Genomic DNA, 18,771 nt, shown 5'->3' on the forward strand with positions numbered 1-18,771 from the left:
ACTGTATTGCACTCCTGAAAAGTTTGTCAGTTGCTTGCTATTTTCAGCATTAGTGTTGCCATTTTCACCTTTCAATGAACTTTGCAGAATTTATACCATGATATTACACTGCTATTACACTGGATGTTTCTCTCTATGGGTTTATCTTTTATAGCAAATTAATGGCACTTAAGTGTTAGTTGGTTTCTAGATCAGCTGTTATGAGCCTTAGATATGTTTTTTTTTTCACTTAAACATCAGTTTTTATTCCTCTGTTATGTGTTCTATTTATGGGTTGTTCATTAGGAGTGTGTGTATGTGCAATAATAAAGTTTTCTCCGCACTTTGATTTCTCTGGCACTAGATATCCTGTTAATATACAGATGGTGCTGATAACCATATTAACCATGGCTGTTATAATTGACTATTTTCAGGTTCAATATGACCTTCTATTTTAGCAAGAGAATGTTAAAATACTATCCATTAAGTGTAGTGTGATTCAGTGATCAAAAAATAAAATATATCTGTCTTATTCTAGCCCTCTCCTGTGGTAAAAAGGAGAATAAAAAATGTATTCTTGAATATGGGTTTATCAACATATGTATAGGACTAGCACAATAAGGAATCTACAATGTTGAAATTAGACATGAATTAGGTAGAATAAAATGTTAGCTTAGAACAGCAGTATTTTATTCTGTACTCTGTCCACGTTACCTGTGATAGCAGTAATTCTTGGTTCCAGTTCAGACATGTCCGCACTCATTCTTTTGCTCTCAGATGTGCCCAATATTGAAGGGGGTTTCACTCGAGCATCAGAGAGGCTTTCTACACTGCTACCCCGTGAAGGTGGCAAACTCAAACGGCCCGATTCTACCTGCATATAGAAGATTTTCTTATCAGAAAGCATTGAAATGTACATCCAATGAACATAAATGAGGAAACGTCAGATGTCGTGCATTTATCTTGGATAGCATTGTCTGTAGAATAACGGTGTAACTGAAAAGTTTACATATTTGACAACTCCAGGATAGTTGCGTTATACAAATTCTCACCACCTCCAATGTTGTAAAGTACATATTAACTACTTAGCAGAAATCCAGACACCCCCTCTCCTCAAACATATAATGCATTATTTATGGCGCACTGAGGTGTATCAGGATTAGGATTTACCAATACCCTGATAGTTCATTCTAAACAGGTATATGCTGAGCGTGTCACAGTGTCCTATACTTTAGTGATATTAAGTGGTGGTTTTATAATGCATCATTATAGACAACATAGGGCAAATTTAGAAACAGTTTGAGGATTAGCAGAGTTCGTTACTTTCCATTTAGGCCTTGGATCTTGTTACGGTATCAAGCCTAAGAGAAAGATCCTCTAATTCACATACGGATGATATTACTGGTAACTATCTTAGATGAGAAGATGTAACTATACCAATCTCAGTGTTCTCCCCAGAAAACTTTGCCAGCCGGGTAACAATAAGCAGCAGCTAGGTGGGGGCAGTTGTAATACTTTGCAACAATAATGAAAAATGTTGGAGGCTATTTCCCACACCTGCCAGGACTGGTCAGACTGGTAGTCAGTGGTCTAACACACACTGCTGACTGTAGTGCTCACATACTGCCTGTTATAATAGTAGAAACAATGGTTGGGCTCCAAGAACCTGGTGACAGGTAAAAACAGCCAGGGAAATAGGTGCTGTGGAGAAGACTGTCAGTGTAGACAGTGTTGCCATAATAACGAATTGTAGCAATTGTACTAGGGTACTAATTTACACATTGGGAGTAATTGTCATGTTATTTAACCACTCCATTTGTTACTGGTACCTCGGTATGTTTGAACAAGTAAAAGAGCAGTTAACCAAGGAACTTGAACCGAAAATAAACCTTATAAACACTGTATAAATAAGAACTGTTAGCTTTTGACACATGGACCTCGGTTCCTGTGACTATAGAATACTAGGATGAGAAACAAAAACAAGATAAATCGCCTCACAGTATACTATGATCTTAGCAGAGACAATGTTGCAATACTGATCTCAGTGCAGTACAGTGGGGCAACACAGATAAAAAATGAAAAGCTTTAGCAATATTATTAAGGTGTAAACACCATTGTTATATATAATCTCACTGTACTAGCGGATTGAATATACTAAGATATTTCCGAGACCGTGCTGACAAGTGAAAAATACTGACTCCATACAAATTGCACTTGTGGGCAGCACCAGTGGCTTACTGGTTAGTACTTCTGCCTCACCGCACTGGGGTCATGAGTTCGATTCCCGACCATGGCCTTATCTGTATCGAGTTTATATGTTCTCCTTGTGTTTGCATGGGTTTCCCCCAGGAAAACATAGTAGTATGTTAACTGGCTGCTATCAAAATTGACTTGTGTGTGGGTGTGTGTTAGGGAATTTAGACTGTAAGCTGCAATAGGGCAGGGACTGATGCGAGTTCTCTGTACAGCGCTGTGGATACACACACACACACACACACACACACCCCCCCCTTGCTCCCCTGTCTGCTGACAAGTCCCCTCGTATTTCTGCTTCTCGTCCAATTACAACCCTGTCTCCCTATCATGCCCCTCGCTCCATATCATACTCACCCTTGTAGTCGAGCAACCCCAACAATCTCATCAACATCTCTCCTCTTCATCTAACCTGTGTTCTCTGGAATGCTAGGTCAGTCTAACTAAGTGACCTCTATCCATGATCTCTTTATGTCTAGATCCTTCAACCTGCTTACCATCACTGAAACCAGACTATCCCCTGAGGACACACACTAACTCCCCTGCTGCTCTCTCTTTGTCTTTTTCTTGTCCTTCTCCCACACACCCAGACCTGTGGACCGGCAAGGTGGTGGCGTTGGCATACTTCCCTCTCCCTGCTGCTCTTTCGGGTTCTTCCCCCTGAAACCTCCCTCTCTTTTTTCTCCTTTGAGGCACATGCAATCCGCCTATTCCACCACCGTGTTGCTGTTATCTACCATCCTCTTCGTATTGTCTCTCAATTGCTTGATCACTTTGCGCCCTCACTTTCTCTCCTCTGACCTTCCTCCCTCATCTTGGGGGACTTTAATATCCCTATAAACAATCCCTCAGTCCCTGCTGCCTCCAAACTTCTCTCCCTCTCCTCCTCCCTTGGTCTCTCTCAATGGACCGCCTCTCCCTCCAATCACAGTGGCCACTCCCTTGATCTGTTTTTTTTCACACCTCAGTACCGTCCCCCACCTCATTAAGTCACCTTTTCCTCTCTCGGACTACCATCTCCTCTCTTTTAGCATCTCTCCACCCCTCTTGCCGTCCCTATCCAAGGGTACACTCAAGAGGCGTAATCTTGACAGTTGATCCTACCACATTCTCCTCCTCCCTGGGCTCGCTGCTCTCCCCCAACACCAATCTTTCTTGCCCCGATGAGGCTGTCTTTTACAATCACACTCTTACCACTGCACTTGACTCTCTCGCCCCGGCTGTCACCATCAAGTTTCGTCTGTCCCCACCCCAACCGTGGCACTCAAAACTTACCCGTTATCTACAAAAATGCTCCTGTCTACAACCGTCTCACCTCCTTTCTCTCTTCTCACTCATTCCTTGACCTGCTCCAATCCGGTTTTCGTCCCCTCCACTCCACCAAAACGGCCCTCACTAAGATCACCAACGACCTTCTCCTTGCTAAATCCAAAAGACACTACTCCCTTCTTTTCCTTCTTGACCTCTCTGCTGTCTTCGATACCATTGACCAAGCACTTCTTTTGCAAACTCTCAAATCTATAGGCCTCCAACACAGTCCTCTACTGGTTTTCCTCTTACCTAACCAACTGCTCCTTCTCAGTCTCTACACATGACTCTACATTTCCCCCCTCTTCCCTTACCTGTTGGCGTTCCCCAAGGTTCCGTTCTTGGGCCCCTGCTTTTCTCCCTCTATACCTCCTCCAATGGGGTCCTCATCCGCTCCTTTGACCCCCAGTACCACCTCTATGTTGATGATACCCAAATTTAACTTTCATCCCCTGACCTCTCCCCTTCCCTTTTGTCTCGTGTCTCCTGCTGTCTCTCAGCCATCACATCTTGGATGTCCCAACGTTTCCTTAAACTCAATATTTCCAAGACTGAACTTATAGGCTTCCCCCTTTCCAGGACTCCCCACCCCCCCCCCACCTCAATTTCTGTTAATAACACTACCCTCGTTGACATCCCTCAAGTCCGATGCCTTGGGGTCATCCTTGATTCCTTCCTCTCCTTCAAACCTCACATTTTGTCCCTCTCAGAATCCTACTCCTTCCACCTTCTAAATATATCCACGGTACGCCCCTTTCTCACGGAAGACACGAAAACCCTTTGTTCACTCGCTTGTAATCTCTCGGCTTGACTACTGTAACCACCTTCCCTAGCCCTGTTTTCTTAAGCTTTGGCTTACTTCTCACTGATTTCTATCATCACTTTCACTCATTGTCCCAGAAATAATCTGATTTGCTGTGTCTGTGTATATATTTTTGTTCTTCATATTTTGTTCTTTATGTATCAACTTGTGTCATGGGTCACAGTGTTTTCTGAATGTGTCATGTACAGCGCTGCGGACCCTTTGTGGCGCCTTATAAATTAAAGATAATAATAATAATAGCCATCTGGACCATATTTTGTGATATTTTGATTAAGCATTTCTACAGGTGTATCACATCTTTCATCTTACACTGTGGCATTTACCAGTGCTCTCCACTTATTAAAATCAGGTGGACCAGGGGCAAGCCAGACTCTAGAAATCACCTCCTTGGTGAGTGTCATGAGATTAAAAATATAGGCAACTATATACTTATTATAGTTAAATCTTCTAATGAAATGCCATAAAGGCAACACTTGGGGTTCATGGGGTTGGCAAGGGGAACAGTGTTAAGAACACAATCCCAGACTTCTGACCAAAAAGTATTTACAATTGGGCAATCCCATAACATATGCTAGAAAAGAGACGATAGGGAACAACATTTTGCAGACCAGCAGGGGTAAGAAACTCTGTGCAGCACATGTAAGTGGATTTGTTGTTAGTGAAGGCAGGATGTGGCATTGCGGAGACTTTTAAGCATATGGGACCACTCCTGCTCCAACAAGGGCCTAGATCAATTCGCCATTTGGATTTTAAGTCGTTCGGAGCAAGAGAATAGTTAAGACTTGAGTATAGTTGGGATATAGTATTTTGCGTCCCTGCTCTATGCAGAAGACTTTTAAGATGGGATGGTTGGATTAATGGGGGAAGAGGCAGAAAACTGTTAAGGGAGTGTCTAAGTTGATAATTGAGCAAAAGTTTTCAAATAACCAGATTCATACAACTGCACAATATTCACACCACCATATCTGCGTCATATATTATACTCACGCAATTTATTAAATTAAGGGAGAGAAGGATTATGCCACAGAGGGATAGAAGGGTCATAAACCTGACCTTCCACTATACGTTGTGAGATACGTCGAATCTCCACTGCCTGCTTAATTATTGGGGCCATCTGAGAAACAAACTATAGAGCACCTTATGTGTCTAAGGGGCACTCAAGGATAATTAGATTGTTAAATTATATAAAGACTTTATTGATATACATTAAAATAATATGACTTTTATGACATTGATTAGTAGTGAAATATTAAAAACAAGTGTATGACACAATGACCCAGAAAATAATAACTGTTAAGATCGATAGACGAGCTATCGGGACGCCCTGTTTCCCCAATAATACACAATAGTTCCAGAGTGAATGCTAACTGTAAGGAAATTGTTATAAACTCCTCTTGTTGAGATACATCACAAACAGGGTTGAGTCTAAACCCTCATAGGTATAGATCATAACAGGACAAAAATTTCTTATTGAGAATTCATTATATTGGAATATGTTCAAGTATAAGGTTTCTATAGGTTTAGAAATGCTATAGAATAGGTGACACTAGGTGCTATAAACGATTCATTTTTAATCCAGCAGCCAACTTCCAATGGAAATATGATAAATTGATCCAGGATGCATATGTGAGAGGAATTATCTCACGTACAGACTTTGATTTTCTAACAGTACGACATCCGAGAGTGGCCACATTCTACATTCTTCCGAAAGTCCATAAGGATGACATTAATCCTCCTGGAAGACCAATTGTCTCTGGAATTAACAACTTAACAGAGAATGCCAGCAAATATGTTGATACACAATTATGTGATTTTGTAGTTAGCCTTGATTCTTATGTAAGGGACACCTCAGATGTACTAACCAAGATCAATAACATTAATATCAGTGATACAACAAGGTTAGCTTCATTGGATGTGGAATCCTTATACTCTAATATAATTCATGAAAAAGGTTTACAAGCAACCAAGTATTTTCTGGATAGGAGATCAGTAGATGATTTGAGCGATTTCATTCTAAATCTATAGGAATTTATTTTGACCTGCAATTTTTTCATCTTTGAGGAGAAGTTTTATCTCCAAATAAGAGGGACGGCTATGGGCAGCGCGTGCGCGCCGACATATGCAAACCTCTTCCTTGGTTGGTGGGAGAGGGAGAAAGTCTTTATCGAGGAAAACCATATATATACTAGCCACATTATTTTATGGCTAAGATACATCGATGATGTTCTGGTTTTATGGGATGGTGAGGAATATCTATTCTCAGAATTTGCCAGAACTCTAAATAGAAATGATCTGAATCTCAAACTGACTTTTGAAATACATCCGGAATCTATAAACTTTTTGGACCTAACTATTCGCAGAACAGCTGATGGATATCTCAGCACTTCATTCTTCTAGTTCACATTACCCCGCCGTTATCAGGGGCATCCCCAAAGGGGAACTCTTGAGAATGAAGCGTTACTGCTCCGAAACACATACTTTTAATGCAAGAGCAGACGAACTTATGAGTAGACTTATCTCTAGGGGCTATAGTAAACATGTTATTCGCAAGGCTGAGACCTCGGTCAATAAAAGAGAAAGGGAGGATCTTATTTATACATGCTCAGCGAAAGAAACTCAGGATTTGAAAATTCGTCTTGTTGGTTCTTTTTGTTCTGAATGGAAGCAGATTCAAAAAATCTTCCAGAAACACTGGATGGTTCTCAAGTCTGACGATGACCTGGATAGAGTCTTACAAGACAAAATATCCATAACTTGGCGTCGTTCTAAAAATCTGAGAGATAGTTTGGTTCACAGTGCCTTATTCTCCACCAAGAAAGATGAATCAAAATAAAACTATTGGGTTTTTTAAATGTGGCAAATGTCAGGCCTGCCAGTATATGATTCAGACTAAGATGTATAAGGATCGTTATCAAAAAAAATTTGAAGATCAGTGAATTTTTGAACTGTGATTCTCCTAATGTGATTTATTGTCTCACTTGTCCATGCAATTTACGATATATTGGCATGACTAGCAGACCCCTCAAAAAGAGGATGCTAGAGCATATTGGTAACATCAGAAGAGCGGAAAGGGATATGCACAATCACAAACAAATCACTACTGTAGCAAGACATTTTATCAAATGCCATGAGTGTAAACCTATGGGACTCCAGGCATTTGCCATGGAACGGATCCATATGGGTCTACGAGTAGGTGATCTTAATTTGGAGCTTCTCAAAAGGGAAGCAAAAAAAATCTTCTTGATGAATAGTCTTGTTCCAAAGGGTCTTAATGACCATAACAATTTTTCAGTATTTTTGTAAACCATCCTTAATTCATTAGGGAACTGGATAATAGTAGTTAGCACACTGTATCACCAATTCCTTCACTTTAGGACCTCTGAATTAGGCCCGTTATTGTCCTTATGTTTGATCTAGTCCCACCCCACTTTTCTCTGTGTTATCTCTTTATTTCACATTATTTTTAATTATTCATCTCACTTTATTGAGATTTAGAGTATTTCATCATATTGTTACTGTTTCTCCTCTGCAGTGTATAACATTATTTAGTGTGAATGCTATAGGGTTGAATCTTGTTTCTATTCCCTGGTTCTACTTATGCATGCTCTCATAGACTAGATGTGTGTGACTCCTTAGCAGTGCGGCTATAGATTTTACAGCCGCTGCTTTCTCTGACATATACCATTCGCTTCACCACATAATGAAGTGAGAAAGTCCAAGCATACCCTCAGTCTCCGTGTAGGGATATGAGGAATTACTCACATCTATAGGTTTAATTCATTAGAAGCATAGACCATTTCAATTATATGAGAGTTTCAGTTAGACATAGTATGATCTAACTTTGAAGGGGGATATACCTATTCTATAGGAATGAAATTTATTTGAAAAATATTGGATCCTCTATAGAAACATTATACTTGAGCATATTCCAATATAATGAATTCTCAATAAGGGATTTTTGTCCTGTTATGATCTATACCTAATGAGGGTTTAGACTCAACCCTGTTTGTGATACATCTCAACAAGAGGAGTTTATAACAATTTCCTTACAGAAAGCATTCACTCTGAAACTATTGTGTATTATTGGGGAAACAGGGCGTCCCGATAGCTCGTCTATCGATCTTAACAGTTATTATTTTCTGGGTCATTGTGTCATACACTTGTTTTTAATATTTCACTACTAATCAATGTCATAAAAGTCATATTATTTTAATGTATATCAATAAATTCTTTATATAATTTTAACAATCTAATTATCCTTTGAGTGCCCCTTAGACACATAAGGCGTTCTATAGTTTGTTTCTCAGATTGTTCCATTTGTGTGGGTGCACCGACCTCTAGATGTGGTTCCAATATAAACAATGTAATACCAAGAGAGAGTTATATTTGCTAATCTGGAGGATTAAGGATTGTCCTGGTGCGATAGAGCTGGTTAATTAATTATTGGGGCCACCTGGCTCGGACATTTCCCTATAAGCAATACTCCCATGGGTAAAAAGAGCACAGAAGCATAGGACTCCGCCTGCTCACCAAGAAAACCCAATAAATCTATAGGAATTTGGGTTCCCACCCAACTGATCAAATGGGTAAGTTTTGCTGCATAGTAGTATAAACCAAGGTTTGGAAGGGCTAGCACTCCATCAGCATTGGACCTATATAATGTAGCCAAACTGATACAAGCCTTAGCATCTCCCCACACAAACAAAGAAATGAGCTTGCTGACCCTACCATGCATTGATTTTGGGAGATAGACTGGGGAGTGTTGAAAAATGTCTAGAAATTTTGGCTGTACAAACCTTTTTAAATAAATTTATCCTGCCCGTGACCGTAAGGGAAAGCCTCTTCCATGTGTAAGATTTGGTTTTGAAATATTCCATAACCGGATCAATGTTGAGGGACACAAAATCACTTGAGAATTTGGATATCCAGACCTGAAGATATTTAAAACGCAGGATCCATTTAAGGTAATGTCTATCCTGGTTGTCGGGGAAGGGGGGGTAATCACACCATGTAGAGGGAATATTATTTGTCCCAATTGTTGAGTAGACCAGAAAAGTGTCCAAACCCATTAACTGTGTCTAGGAGGTGGTCTAGAGGGGCATCAGAGTCAGACAGAAATAGTAACATGTCATCAGCATAGAGAGCTATAGAGTCCCGAGTCATCCCTATCGGGAGCCCAACAATTCATGGATGATCTCTAATTAAAACACGCCAGAGGTTCTATAGCCAATACGAATAGAGATGAAAACAAGGGGCATCCTTGCCAGGGCCCTCGCCCACATCTAAATGGGGAGGATGTGTGGCCATTTACTGAGATTCTTTCCACAGCATCTGAATATAGTAACTGAACCAACTTAATAAATTCAATCCCCAACCCAAATCTGTGCAATACTTCCCATAAGTATGTCCATTCAACTGAGTCGAAGGCCTTGGCAGCATCCAAAGACACTACCACTGCCCCTTCCTCAGCTCCATGGGACAACTGGATGTGGGTATAAAGGCAGCGTATATTTGAAAAGGTGGATTTACCTGGCATAAACACTGTTTGGTCAGGGTGAATTATCTTAGAAATAACAGAATTCAGTTTGGTAGCAAGAATTTTGAAAATTTTACCATCAATACAGAGGAGAGAAATGGGTATGTAGGATTCAGAATAGAGGGGATCTTTCCCTGGTTTCGGCAGGACCATTAGCAGTGCCTCAGACATTGAAGGAGGCAGAGTGCCCTAGTCAAATAAACGTTTAAAAGTGTTCAGTAATTGTGGGACAAAAAGTTTACAAATTTTGTGTATGGATCTATAGGGAGGCCATCAACTCTTTGAGCTTTATGATTAGGAAATGAGGATATAGCTGCGTCTATTTCTTCAACTGTGAGTGGCACATTTAGAAGGGAAGCTGAATTCTGAGAGAGTAGGGGTTTCAATGGAGTCTAGATATGCGGTTAATTGAGCATGCAAGTATTGTACCCTGGAAGTGTAAGTACCCCTATAGTACTGGAAAAACGTGAACAATTTCACCACCCTAAAAATTTGCACATGTTGATTGCTGTAAATTGCTGGCACATTTCAACTAGTCTGTTGCTCTCGTTAGACAGGCTAGGTCACTTCTGGGCATGTCAGCCTGTGAGTATTGTCGGTGCTGTTAAAATAGAAGGCGGCATTTGGACTTGTCAAAGAGATAGAATGGAGAGAATAACTGAACCTTCAACCATTGGAGACGATCTTCAAGTGTATGTGAACTAAAATATAAACATTCCAAGACCCTACATCGCTATCCCAGCATAGATTCCATTTTTCTATTAGAATTATTGGTGTCAAACTTTTTTAAGAAGGGTTCCCCTTAGAAAAGCCTTGAATCCATCCCAAAGGACAACCGGGGAGGACGACATTCTATTATCAGTAAAGTATCCCTCCCAGACAGTAAGGTCCACCCTAGTTTCCATCTTATCAAACCAAAGTGGGTTTAACTTCCAAAATATTACTCCTCTCTCAATAATCAGGTCAATGCATAAAAGGACTTGGACAGTGGATCCCAAATACCCCTGGAAATAATCTGTAAATGTAAGAGAAAGAACAGAATGACTCTGTATACCAATGTGAACAGGAATCTGGTGCAGTAGAAATATAAATGTTGTCTAAACACTCCCAGATTCATGTAAAAAAACACAACCAAACAAAAAACAAACAAACCAAAAACGACAAGATAAAAAGAAACCTTCACTTTTGGAATATAACATAATTAAGCAATTCGCATCTTATACTAGAAAAATATGTTAAAGAAAAACAAAAAACAAGAAACAAAACTTACAAGCATAATTCAGCACATGTCATACTGTAGCTATAGTTTTTCCTGACTATATTAATGTGACACTAACGTAAAAGTACTTAAAATGTACTCAAAGTTTGTATGACATCTTTGTTCAACACTATAATGGGGAATTTCATCCCAACTTCATCAAATACTTCTAAAACCATCCTGGAGCACCTCTAATCAGTGGCTAAGGGAATATTAATATTGGACAAAAAGCTGAACTGATAAAGCATAACATGTCGATTTTACTTGCTGTGACTTCACCAGACATGCTCTGCGTGTGAACCCTGTAGAAAGCTGTACTAAGAAAGCGCAAAACAGAAGAGTGGAATCTACAGGACTAACTTCTGCTCTGCCCACATCCTGCACTTGTTACAGAGTGATGCAAAAAAAAAAAATATTGTCCTTCTCACCAGTTTTTTTTTTTTAGGTAATAAATATCTGCTTTTACAAATTAAGGGACATGCATCAAAAAATATGCAGTGCAGAATAAAAAACAGGATTTATACTTACGATAAATCTCTTTCATCCATCTGGGGGACACTGCTTAATCATGGGGTTGAGAGTAGGGAGGGAAGGAGTCTGGCACCTAAAGAGTTAACTTTCTTCCTGCTGACAGCATATCCCTCCCACCAATTCCCCACATACCTCCGTTTGATTACCAAAGCCCTAGGACAAGAGGCCAATCAACCAAGATACACCCCTCAACAGAGGGGGGAGTGGAGAGAAAAGAAAAACAACAAAAAAGGGGGGGACTGCAGTGTCCCCCAGATGGACTCAGAGAAAGATTTATCGTAAGTATAAATCCTGTTTTCTCTTTCATCCATCTGCGGGACACTGCTTAACCATGGGGACTTACTAAAGCAATCCCTCTGAAGGGTGGGACCGCTCTGATCTCCTTGCACGTAGAACACTACGGCCAAAAGGAGGCGTCCCCAGACGCAATACATTAAATCGGTAGAATTTCGTAAAGGTATGGACCGAGGACCAGGTGGCTGCCCTGCACAGCTGGTCCATCGTGGCTCCATTCTGTGCCGCCCAAGACGCCCCAAACGGGTAGAATGGGCAACAATACGCTTCGGCACAGGGAGATTAATACGGACATAAGCCTCCCTGATAGTTAGGGTAAGCCATTTGGCAATAGTTTGCTTAGATGCTGGCCATCCCGCTTAGAAAAGTCAAATAATACAAATAGAGAATCTGTCTTATGTATCTTTGCAGATCTCTTATCACATATACGTAATGCCCTCACTACGTCCAACATTTATTTGTTCACGTTCAAGGAGACTGAGGCTCCTCTCTGAACACTGAAACAACTATTTCCTGATTAATATGGAACCTGAGACCACCTTAGGGAGAAAGGACGGAATAGCCCTTAAACTGCTCTGTCCTCATTTTTATTGTGGAAGTACACTGACAAAGCTGATACCTGAACCTTTAAGGTTCCTAGTTTAAGCTCCGCCTCTAAACCACACTGTAAGAAGGCAGAAATCTAGCCAGACCAAAGGATCTAGAATTGTAAGCCCTCTTCTTACACCATTTTATATATACATGCCAGATGCGGTGGCAGATCCTGGCCGAAACTGGCTTCCCGGCACTTAGGAGGGTGCCTACCACACCCCCCGAGAACCCTCTCGCTTTCCACAGACTGGATTCGAAGGCTCTGCCATCAAATTCAGCCGGTTCAGATTTAGATGCAAGAACGGTCCCAGGGTCAGTAGATGGCTCCGTAGCCCTACTGCAGTTACCAGAAAGACTGGCATTGTTAGGACGTCCACTGCACTGTCAGTGGATCTCTTGATCTTGTGCAGAACTCTGGGACTTCCCTGCCTTTTGTTCGGTTGTTCTCCAACAACCACCCGCTGAGGACTTACTTCCTCCGCTGGTACTTCCAACAAAAGAAGGCCCCTGCCTGCTTCCTCCGAATGTCCCACCAAAGACATCTGGGGTGGATCCATGCGTAGGGTAGGGTCACAAAAGATGTCACCATCTTTCTTAGCAGCTCCAAAGACCTGGGGTACTGACAGCTTCTTGCCTGACAGGACCCTGCCTATCCACTCCATCAGGGACCTTAACCTGTCCTGTGGAGGAAACATTCTGCTGCGTGCCAAGTCCCTTACTAGTCCCAAGAAACTCATTCTTAGACAAGGGATTCCCTGTGACCCTATAACACTCCAGAGGTTCAGCCCCGGACTGAACGACCCTTCTGGCTTCTGCACCACAATTGGGTTTGATTAAAACCCTTTCCTTCTCTGATACCTCCAAACCTGTATAGCTTTGTTTAAACTAAGCCAATCGGCAGCCATGAGCTCTCTCTGTCTTGACTAAGGACAGTGAGGAATACAGTTAATGAAAACTTGAGACGAACTGGCCCCATGATTCTATCATGATATCCTGGACCTACCCGTCCGCCGAGGACTGTCTACTGCTGGGCGAACCCAAGCAGTCGTCCTCCCACCCCACCCTCTGTGACCAGAAGCGGGTGGTAGTCATGCTACTTGTCTATCCGGCAGCTTAGCAGAAGGGGCCTTTCCTGCTGCAGGGGCAAAGGATGACCTTCCTCTACGGGACTGTCTCCTGGTTCCAAGGGCCCCTGAACTGGTAGTCTGGCCTCTGCCAGACCCGCCCCCATAAAAAGGCTGTCTGAAAGAGCTAAACCTAGGCCTAGCCCTAGGTTTTGGAGCATCTACAGGCAAGGACGTCTTCTTACCCCCTGAAGCCTTTAAAATCCAGGAGTCCAACTCTGGACCAAATAGCATCCCACCCGTATACGGGATGGATTCGAACGCCTTTTTTGACTCTGAATCCGCATTCCAAGTCCTTCTAGCTACTATAGCTGCAGCCGAAATAGACGATGACATGGAGGCCGAATTGTGGGCCGCTTCATATACGTAGCCTGCTGCTTCCTTCAGCTGCATGGCCAGAGGCTGAAGATCTGAATTCTGCAGAGCGGACTCTAACTGCCCTGCCCAGACTTCCATAGCCCTAGCTACCCAGGTAGCAGATAATGCTGGTCTGAGGCTAGTACCGGCGGGCAAGACGACCGACTTCAGCAGGGATTCTAATTTACGGTCGGTCGCGTCCTGTAAGGCCGCTGACCCAGGTACAGGTAGTGTAGTCTGGCGAACCAATCTCTCCACAGGCGCATCCACCTTCGCCACTTGTTCCCAACGGGTCATATCCTCCTCTTGGAGAGGATATAACGAGCCAAACTTCTTTGGCATAGAGAACCTTTTATCTGGATATTTCCAAGAGGCCTCTACCATATCTCTCAACTCAGCTGAGGGAGGGAACCTGACCACCTGTTTAGACGCTTTTTTAAAGAGATAGCGGTCCAAGGACTGCGTCTCCTCCACTTCAACAAATCCCAGGGTCTGACGAACTGCTTTAACCAGATCGTCCATACCCTGGTGTCTAGAGTTTCCTTCTGACTCTATTATGGACAAGTCTGAATCGTCCACCTATTCCCCTTCCTCCTCTGAGGAACTCTCAGAGTCAGACACTGACCACAGCGCCTTAGCTGGTCTACGTCTTTTAATACTACGTTTATGTCTGGGATTCTCCAGAAGTTGGTTAAGTCGGTCCAGGCCTTTAGCCACTGCTGACCAACCCACCTCTCCTATCTGGGATCCCCCTAAGAGGGCCAGGGAGGGATTTAATCCGACCCCTGGGGAAAATGACTCCTCTGTCATTCCTCCTGTTATACCCCGAGAAGCCACTGATGTAGATGGGATCTCTACAGGTTTCGATAACAGTTTAACAAGGGTATCAACCCCTTGTGACAGTGTAGACGCCCATTCGGGGGGTTCTACCGTCCGAATGGAGCTGTCTTTAGGCTGCAGTTTCACAGGAGCCACAGTGCAAGCAGCACAGAGCCCCCCCTGATCCAGCCGTTCACCTGTTAATTTAACATTACATTTTGAACAGACAATATGTTTGGTACGTGCTGTTTTACTTTTATCTGCCATCATAAGAAAAAGAAAACTGAATCACGTCTCATATACACAAACACTTCTCCAGAAATTATCAGAAAATACAGATTAAGTTATTTAACATATAGTATTTCTGACTACATAAGACAGGTTTGGAGAACTTTCTAGTTTTCTCTAAACAGTTCTCTCAACACATCATAGTCTTAGTTAATACACATGTATACATATGCACACATACACACAGAAGAAACCAAGTGATACTTAGCGGGGAAGATATGTGTCAGAAATGCACTTCTCTCCAAATGACTACTGCATCTGTCCTCCTTTGGAACTTTGGCCAAAAAGGGATCTTCCACGTGCTCACTCAGCGGGGGAGGGGAAGAGGTGCTTCTCAACACATTCCCCTACCACTGGAATCTCCTTCTGTGTCTCTGCTAACAGCGATTTCCCCTTTCTACTTAGGTGAAATCCTGTTGCTTTATCTTTCTCACATTTTGCTACCACACCGCAAAATACAGGTACATATTCATCTATGAACCAGTCAAAAGATAGTATTTCTGTTCCTTTTCCTCTATATAGAGAGTATAAGGTATAATTATCCAAGCTGAAAGGCTGCAGCAGGTTTTTCAATAATGACTGCAATCAGCACAGAACACCTGGGCCCATTTAGCATTACATTTGGAACAGACAATATGTTTGGCACGCCCAAACACTTCCACAACCTTTATCAGAAAATACAGACTAGGTTATTTAACATATAGTATTTCTGATTAAATAAGACAGGTTTGGAGAGCTTTATAGTTTTCCTTAAACACAGTTCTCTCAACACCTCATTGTCTTATAATACACATGCATACACAGAATAAACAAAGTGATACTTAGCGTGGAAGATATGTGTCAACAGTGCACTTCTCTCCAAATGACTGCTGCATCTGTCCTCCTTTTGAACTTTGGCGCCAAAAGGGATCTTCCACGTGCTTACTCAGCAGGGAGGGGGGGGGAAAGAGGTGTTCCTCAAACACATTCCCCTACCACTGGAATCTCCTTCTGTGTTTTTCATTAACAGCGATCTGCCCTTTCTGTATTTAGAGGAAATCCTGTTAGAATGTGTTCCCCGCACAGCGCTATCACTAGCACGCCATCCTTCAAGCTCCCCCTATCCTCCCATAGGAGGAGGGGACTTTGTACACTCCAGCTGGCTCCCGGGGAACGGCAGCAGTAATGGCGCTTTCTGCCTAATGGCAGCGCCCGTCCTGCTATCAGCGGGGAGAGTCTCTTGTCGACTGCTTCCCGCTGTTTGAGAAGCGCTTTCCGTCCTCTGTCTGCGGGGCCGCCCCCGCTAGCAGGCGCTTCGCCCATGAGTCAGCTCTGTTGCAAACAGAGCCTCTCGCTGCTATCAACAAAACAAACTTTGAAAAGAAAGAAAAAACCTATTAGCAGTAAACAGCGTTCACTGAGGAGCTCTTCTGATGCACAGCCCTTCTCCTAGGGCACCCAATTCAAACTGAGGTATGTGGGGAATTGGTGGGAGGGATATGCTGTCAGCAGGAAGAAAGTTAACTCTTTAGGTGCCAGACTCCTCCCCTCCCTACTCAACCCCATGGTTAAGCAGTGTCCCCCACATGGATGAAAGAGAAATGTATTTTGCTACACGTACATGATATTTAATCTGGAACCCCAGTATCAATACAACCCAGGAAAACAAAGAAAACAAAATTAAATAGATGCTGTTGCCTGATGGGAATGTTACACACAGACATGTTCGACACATGTGTCTTGTTACAGTCACTGTGAGTAGCACAGCTATGTACAGGAAAGTTGTAGCAGGATAGATAAAGATAATTGTTAATGTATTTAATAGATTTGAGGGATGAAGCTGTAAATGAAAGAAAATGCCTAATAGCAGTAAGAACCATGCTATAATTATAGTAGAGTATGTTTGATTTAGAATGATGGAAGAGTAGGAGCAACAAAGCAGATGTACGTACTGCTGGCTTGGATCGATTTTTCAAGTATTCCATCTTGGACTCTATTCGCTTGATTGTATCATTACTTGCACTAGCTTGGAGATCATCAAAGTCACTCTTATTGCTGCTTGTGGAAGTTAAGTCAATGCACGATCCTGTAGGGGAAAAAAAACAGATTAGCGCAATATTTTTTTTCATTGCATTTACAATAAAAAAAGGGACTGACTCGGCACAGTAGGACGGTTACTCCAAATTACAAGACACACATTTTGGGTGGACAGTCAAATAATTCAAGAACATGCATTACATGATTCCAATATGGTCCACCCAATAAATAATCTATATATCTAATTCATCTCTATCGATATTTATCATATGTATTAAACTGCTTTCATGCAAAAAAAAGTAAATAGTGAAACTAGGCTGCAAGTTTTGAAGGAGGTAAATGTGTTTCAGAGATTCAATACTACAGTAGGGCTTGTATACATGGGTACCTTGTATGCATCAGTAGTACTTGCCACCTTTATGGTGGCAACAGTATGTCCAGCACTTTGAAAATTAGTCATTGATCCTTAAAACTAACCTGACCATAGTAAACACAAGAATGTGTACTGTGGGCGAGTTCCCCATAGGGATCACTGATCCATAACCCAGTGCCAGTTATGCTAAGTTTTCCATTTGGGGAAGCATCCATATGTACAAGCCTGCAGACTTCAGATACACATATTATACTGATGTCTGTAACCATCATAACTCCCTACATTCAGATGCTTTTGTATAGTACAACTATTCAGCTTGAAAACTGGCATGTAAGGAGATGATGGTAATAGAAATTTCCATGGGCACCTGTTGGGACAATTTTGAGAGTGCAATTTACAAAAAAAAAAAAAAAAAAAAAAAGGGAAAAGAAAAAGGATTTTTTTAAAAAGTTCTCTCATTGGAACTTTGGGTCACCTAAAATAAAGGCTGGCAGAAAATTTATGGAGGTTTCTTCATTTACCAATTTTGAGATATTGAAGTGTAAAAATGTAACATTGAAGTTTGTGTGAACAGCATGGTTCCCAAGTCCCCTAAAAATGAATAGTATCGAGTGGGACCCCTTTCCCAATCCAGAGGGGGTTCAATTACTCTATAGCCAGGGTGGCTAGAAAGAGCGCCTGCACGTTCAGTGCTTGGGGCATTTTATAATTAGTAGAAAGGGGCCACGCACTTTCATTCAACTCCAACTTTACTAAGGCAAATCGGTAGAGTACTGAATAGTCCACGTGAGATTGTGGGGGTCCCTGTGCCAGTGGCTGATGGAGTGGTAGATAGGCAATAGGCATGTGGAAAGGTGAAGTCAGCAGTAATCTTATTAAATTAATTATACCATTTGTTAAGTGATTTTATGACAAACTTAAAAACAGAAACTTTGTAAAACAAAAGTTTTTACTATACATATAAGTTTTAACACCTCCTTAAGAAATCAAAAGTATTTTAGGACAATATAGATTTTTCCGTTTTTTTGTTATTTTATTTTAGGCAAGTTAATGTTATGAAATTGGTTCTCTTTCCTCCTCTTTCGTGGCGTATAAGCACTATTTTCTCAGCAAATTAAAAGAAGTCCCTGGAATATATAGGAAACATGGATCAGAAAAAAAAGCACACTCTACAATTATTCTATCCATTGTTATTGTCATGAAACTAGAAATAAAATCTAA

The 18,771-nt window shown here is 41.7% G+C and overlaps 1 protein-coding gene across 4 annotated transcripts in view; it reads right to left on the bottom strand.

Moving 5' to 3' along the window:
* Nucleotides 1-18,771, bottom strand: part of MAP3K7 (mitogen-activated protein kinase kinase kinase 7) — a 68,850-nt gene that overhangs the window by 12,472 nt on the left and 37,607 nt on the right. For all 4 annotated transcript variants that reach the window (XM_075202787.1, XM_075202786.1, XM_075202785.1 and 1 more), the window contains 2 exons: nt 17,093-17,226; nt 694-853 (listed from right to left, as the gene is read on the bottom strand). In XM_075202787.1, the coding sequence (XP_075058888.1) occupies nt 694-853; nt 17,093-17,226 (294 nt within the window). The remainder of the gene's footprint in view (nt 1-693; nt 854-17,092; nt 17,227-18,771) is intronic.

The sequence above is a fragment of the Mixophyes fleayi genome, chromosome 3, assembly GCF_038048845.1.
Source record: "Mixophyes fleayi isolate aMixFle1 chromosome 3, aMixFle1.hap1, whole genome shotgun sequence".
Taxonomy (NCBI): domain Eukaryota; kingdom Metazoa; phylum Chordata; class Amphibia; order Anura; family Limnodynastidae; genus Mixophyes; species Mixophyes fleayi.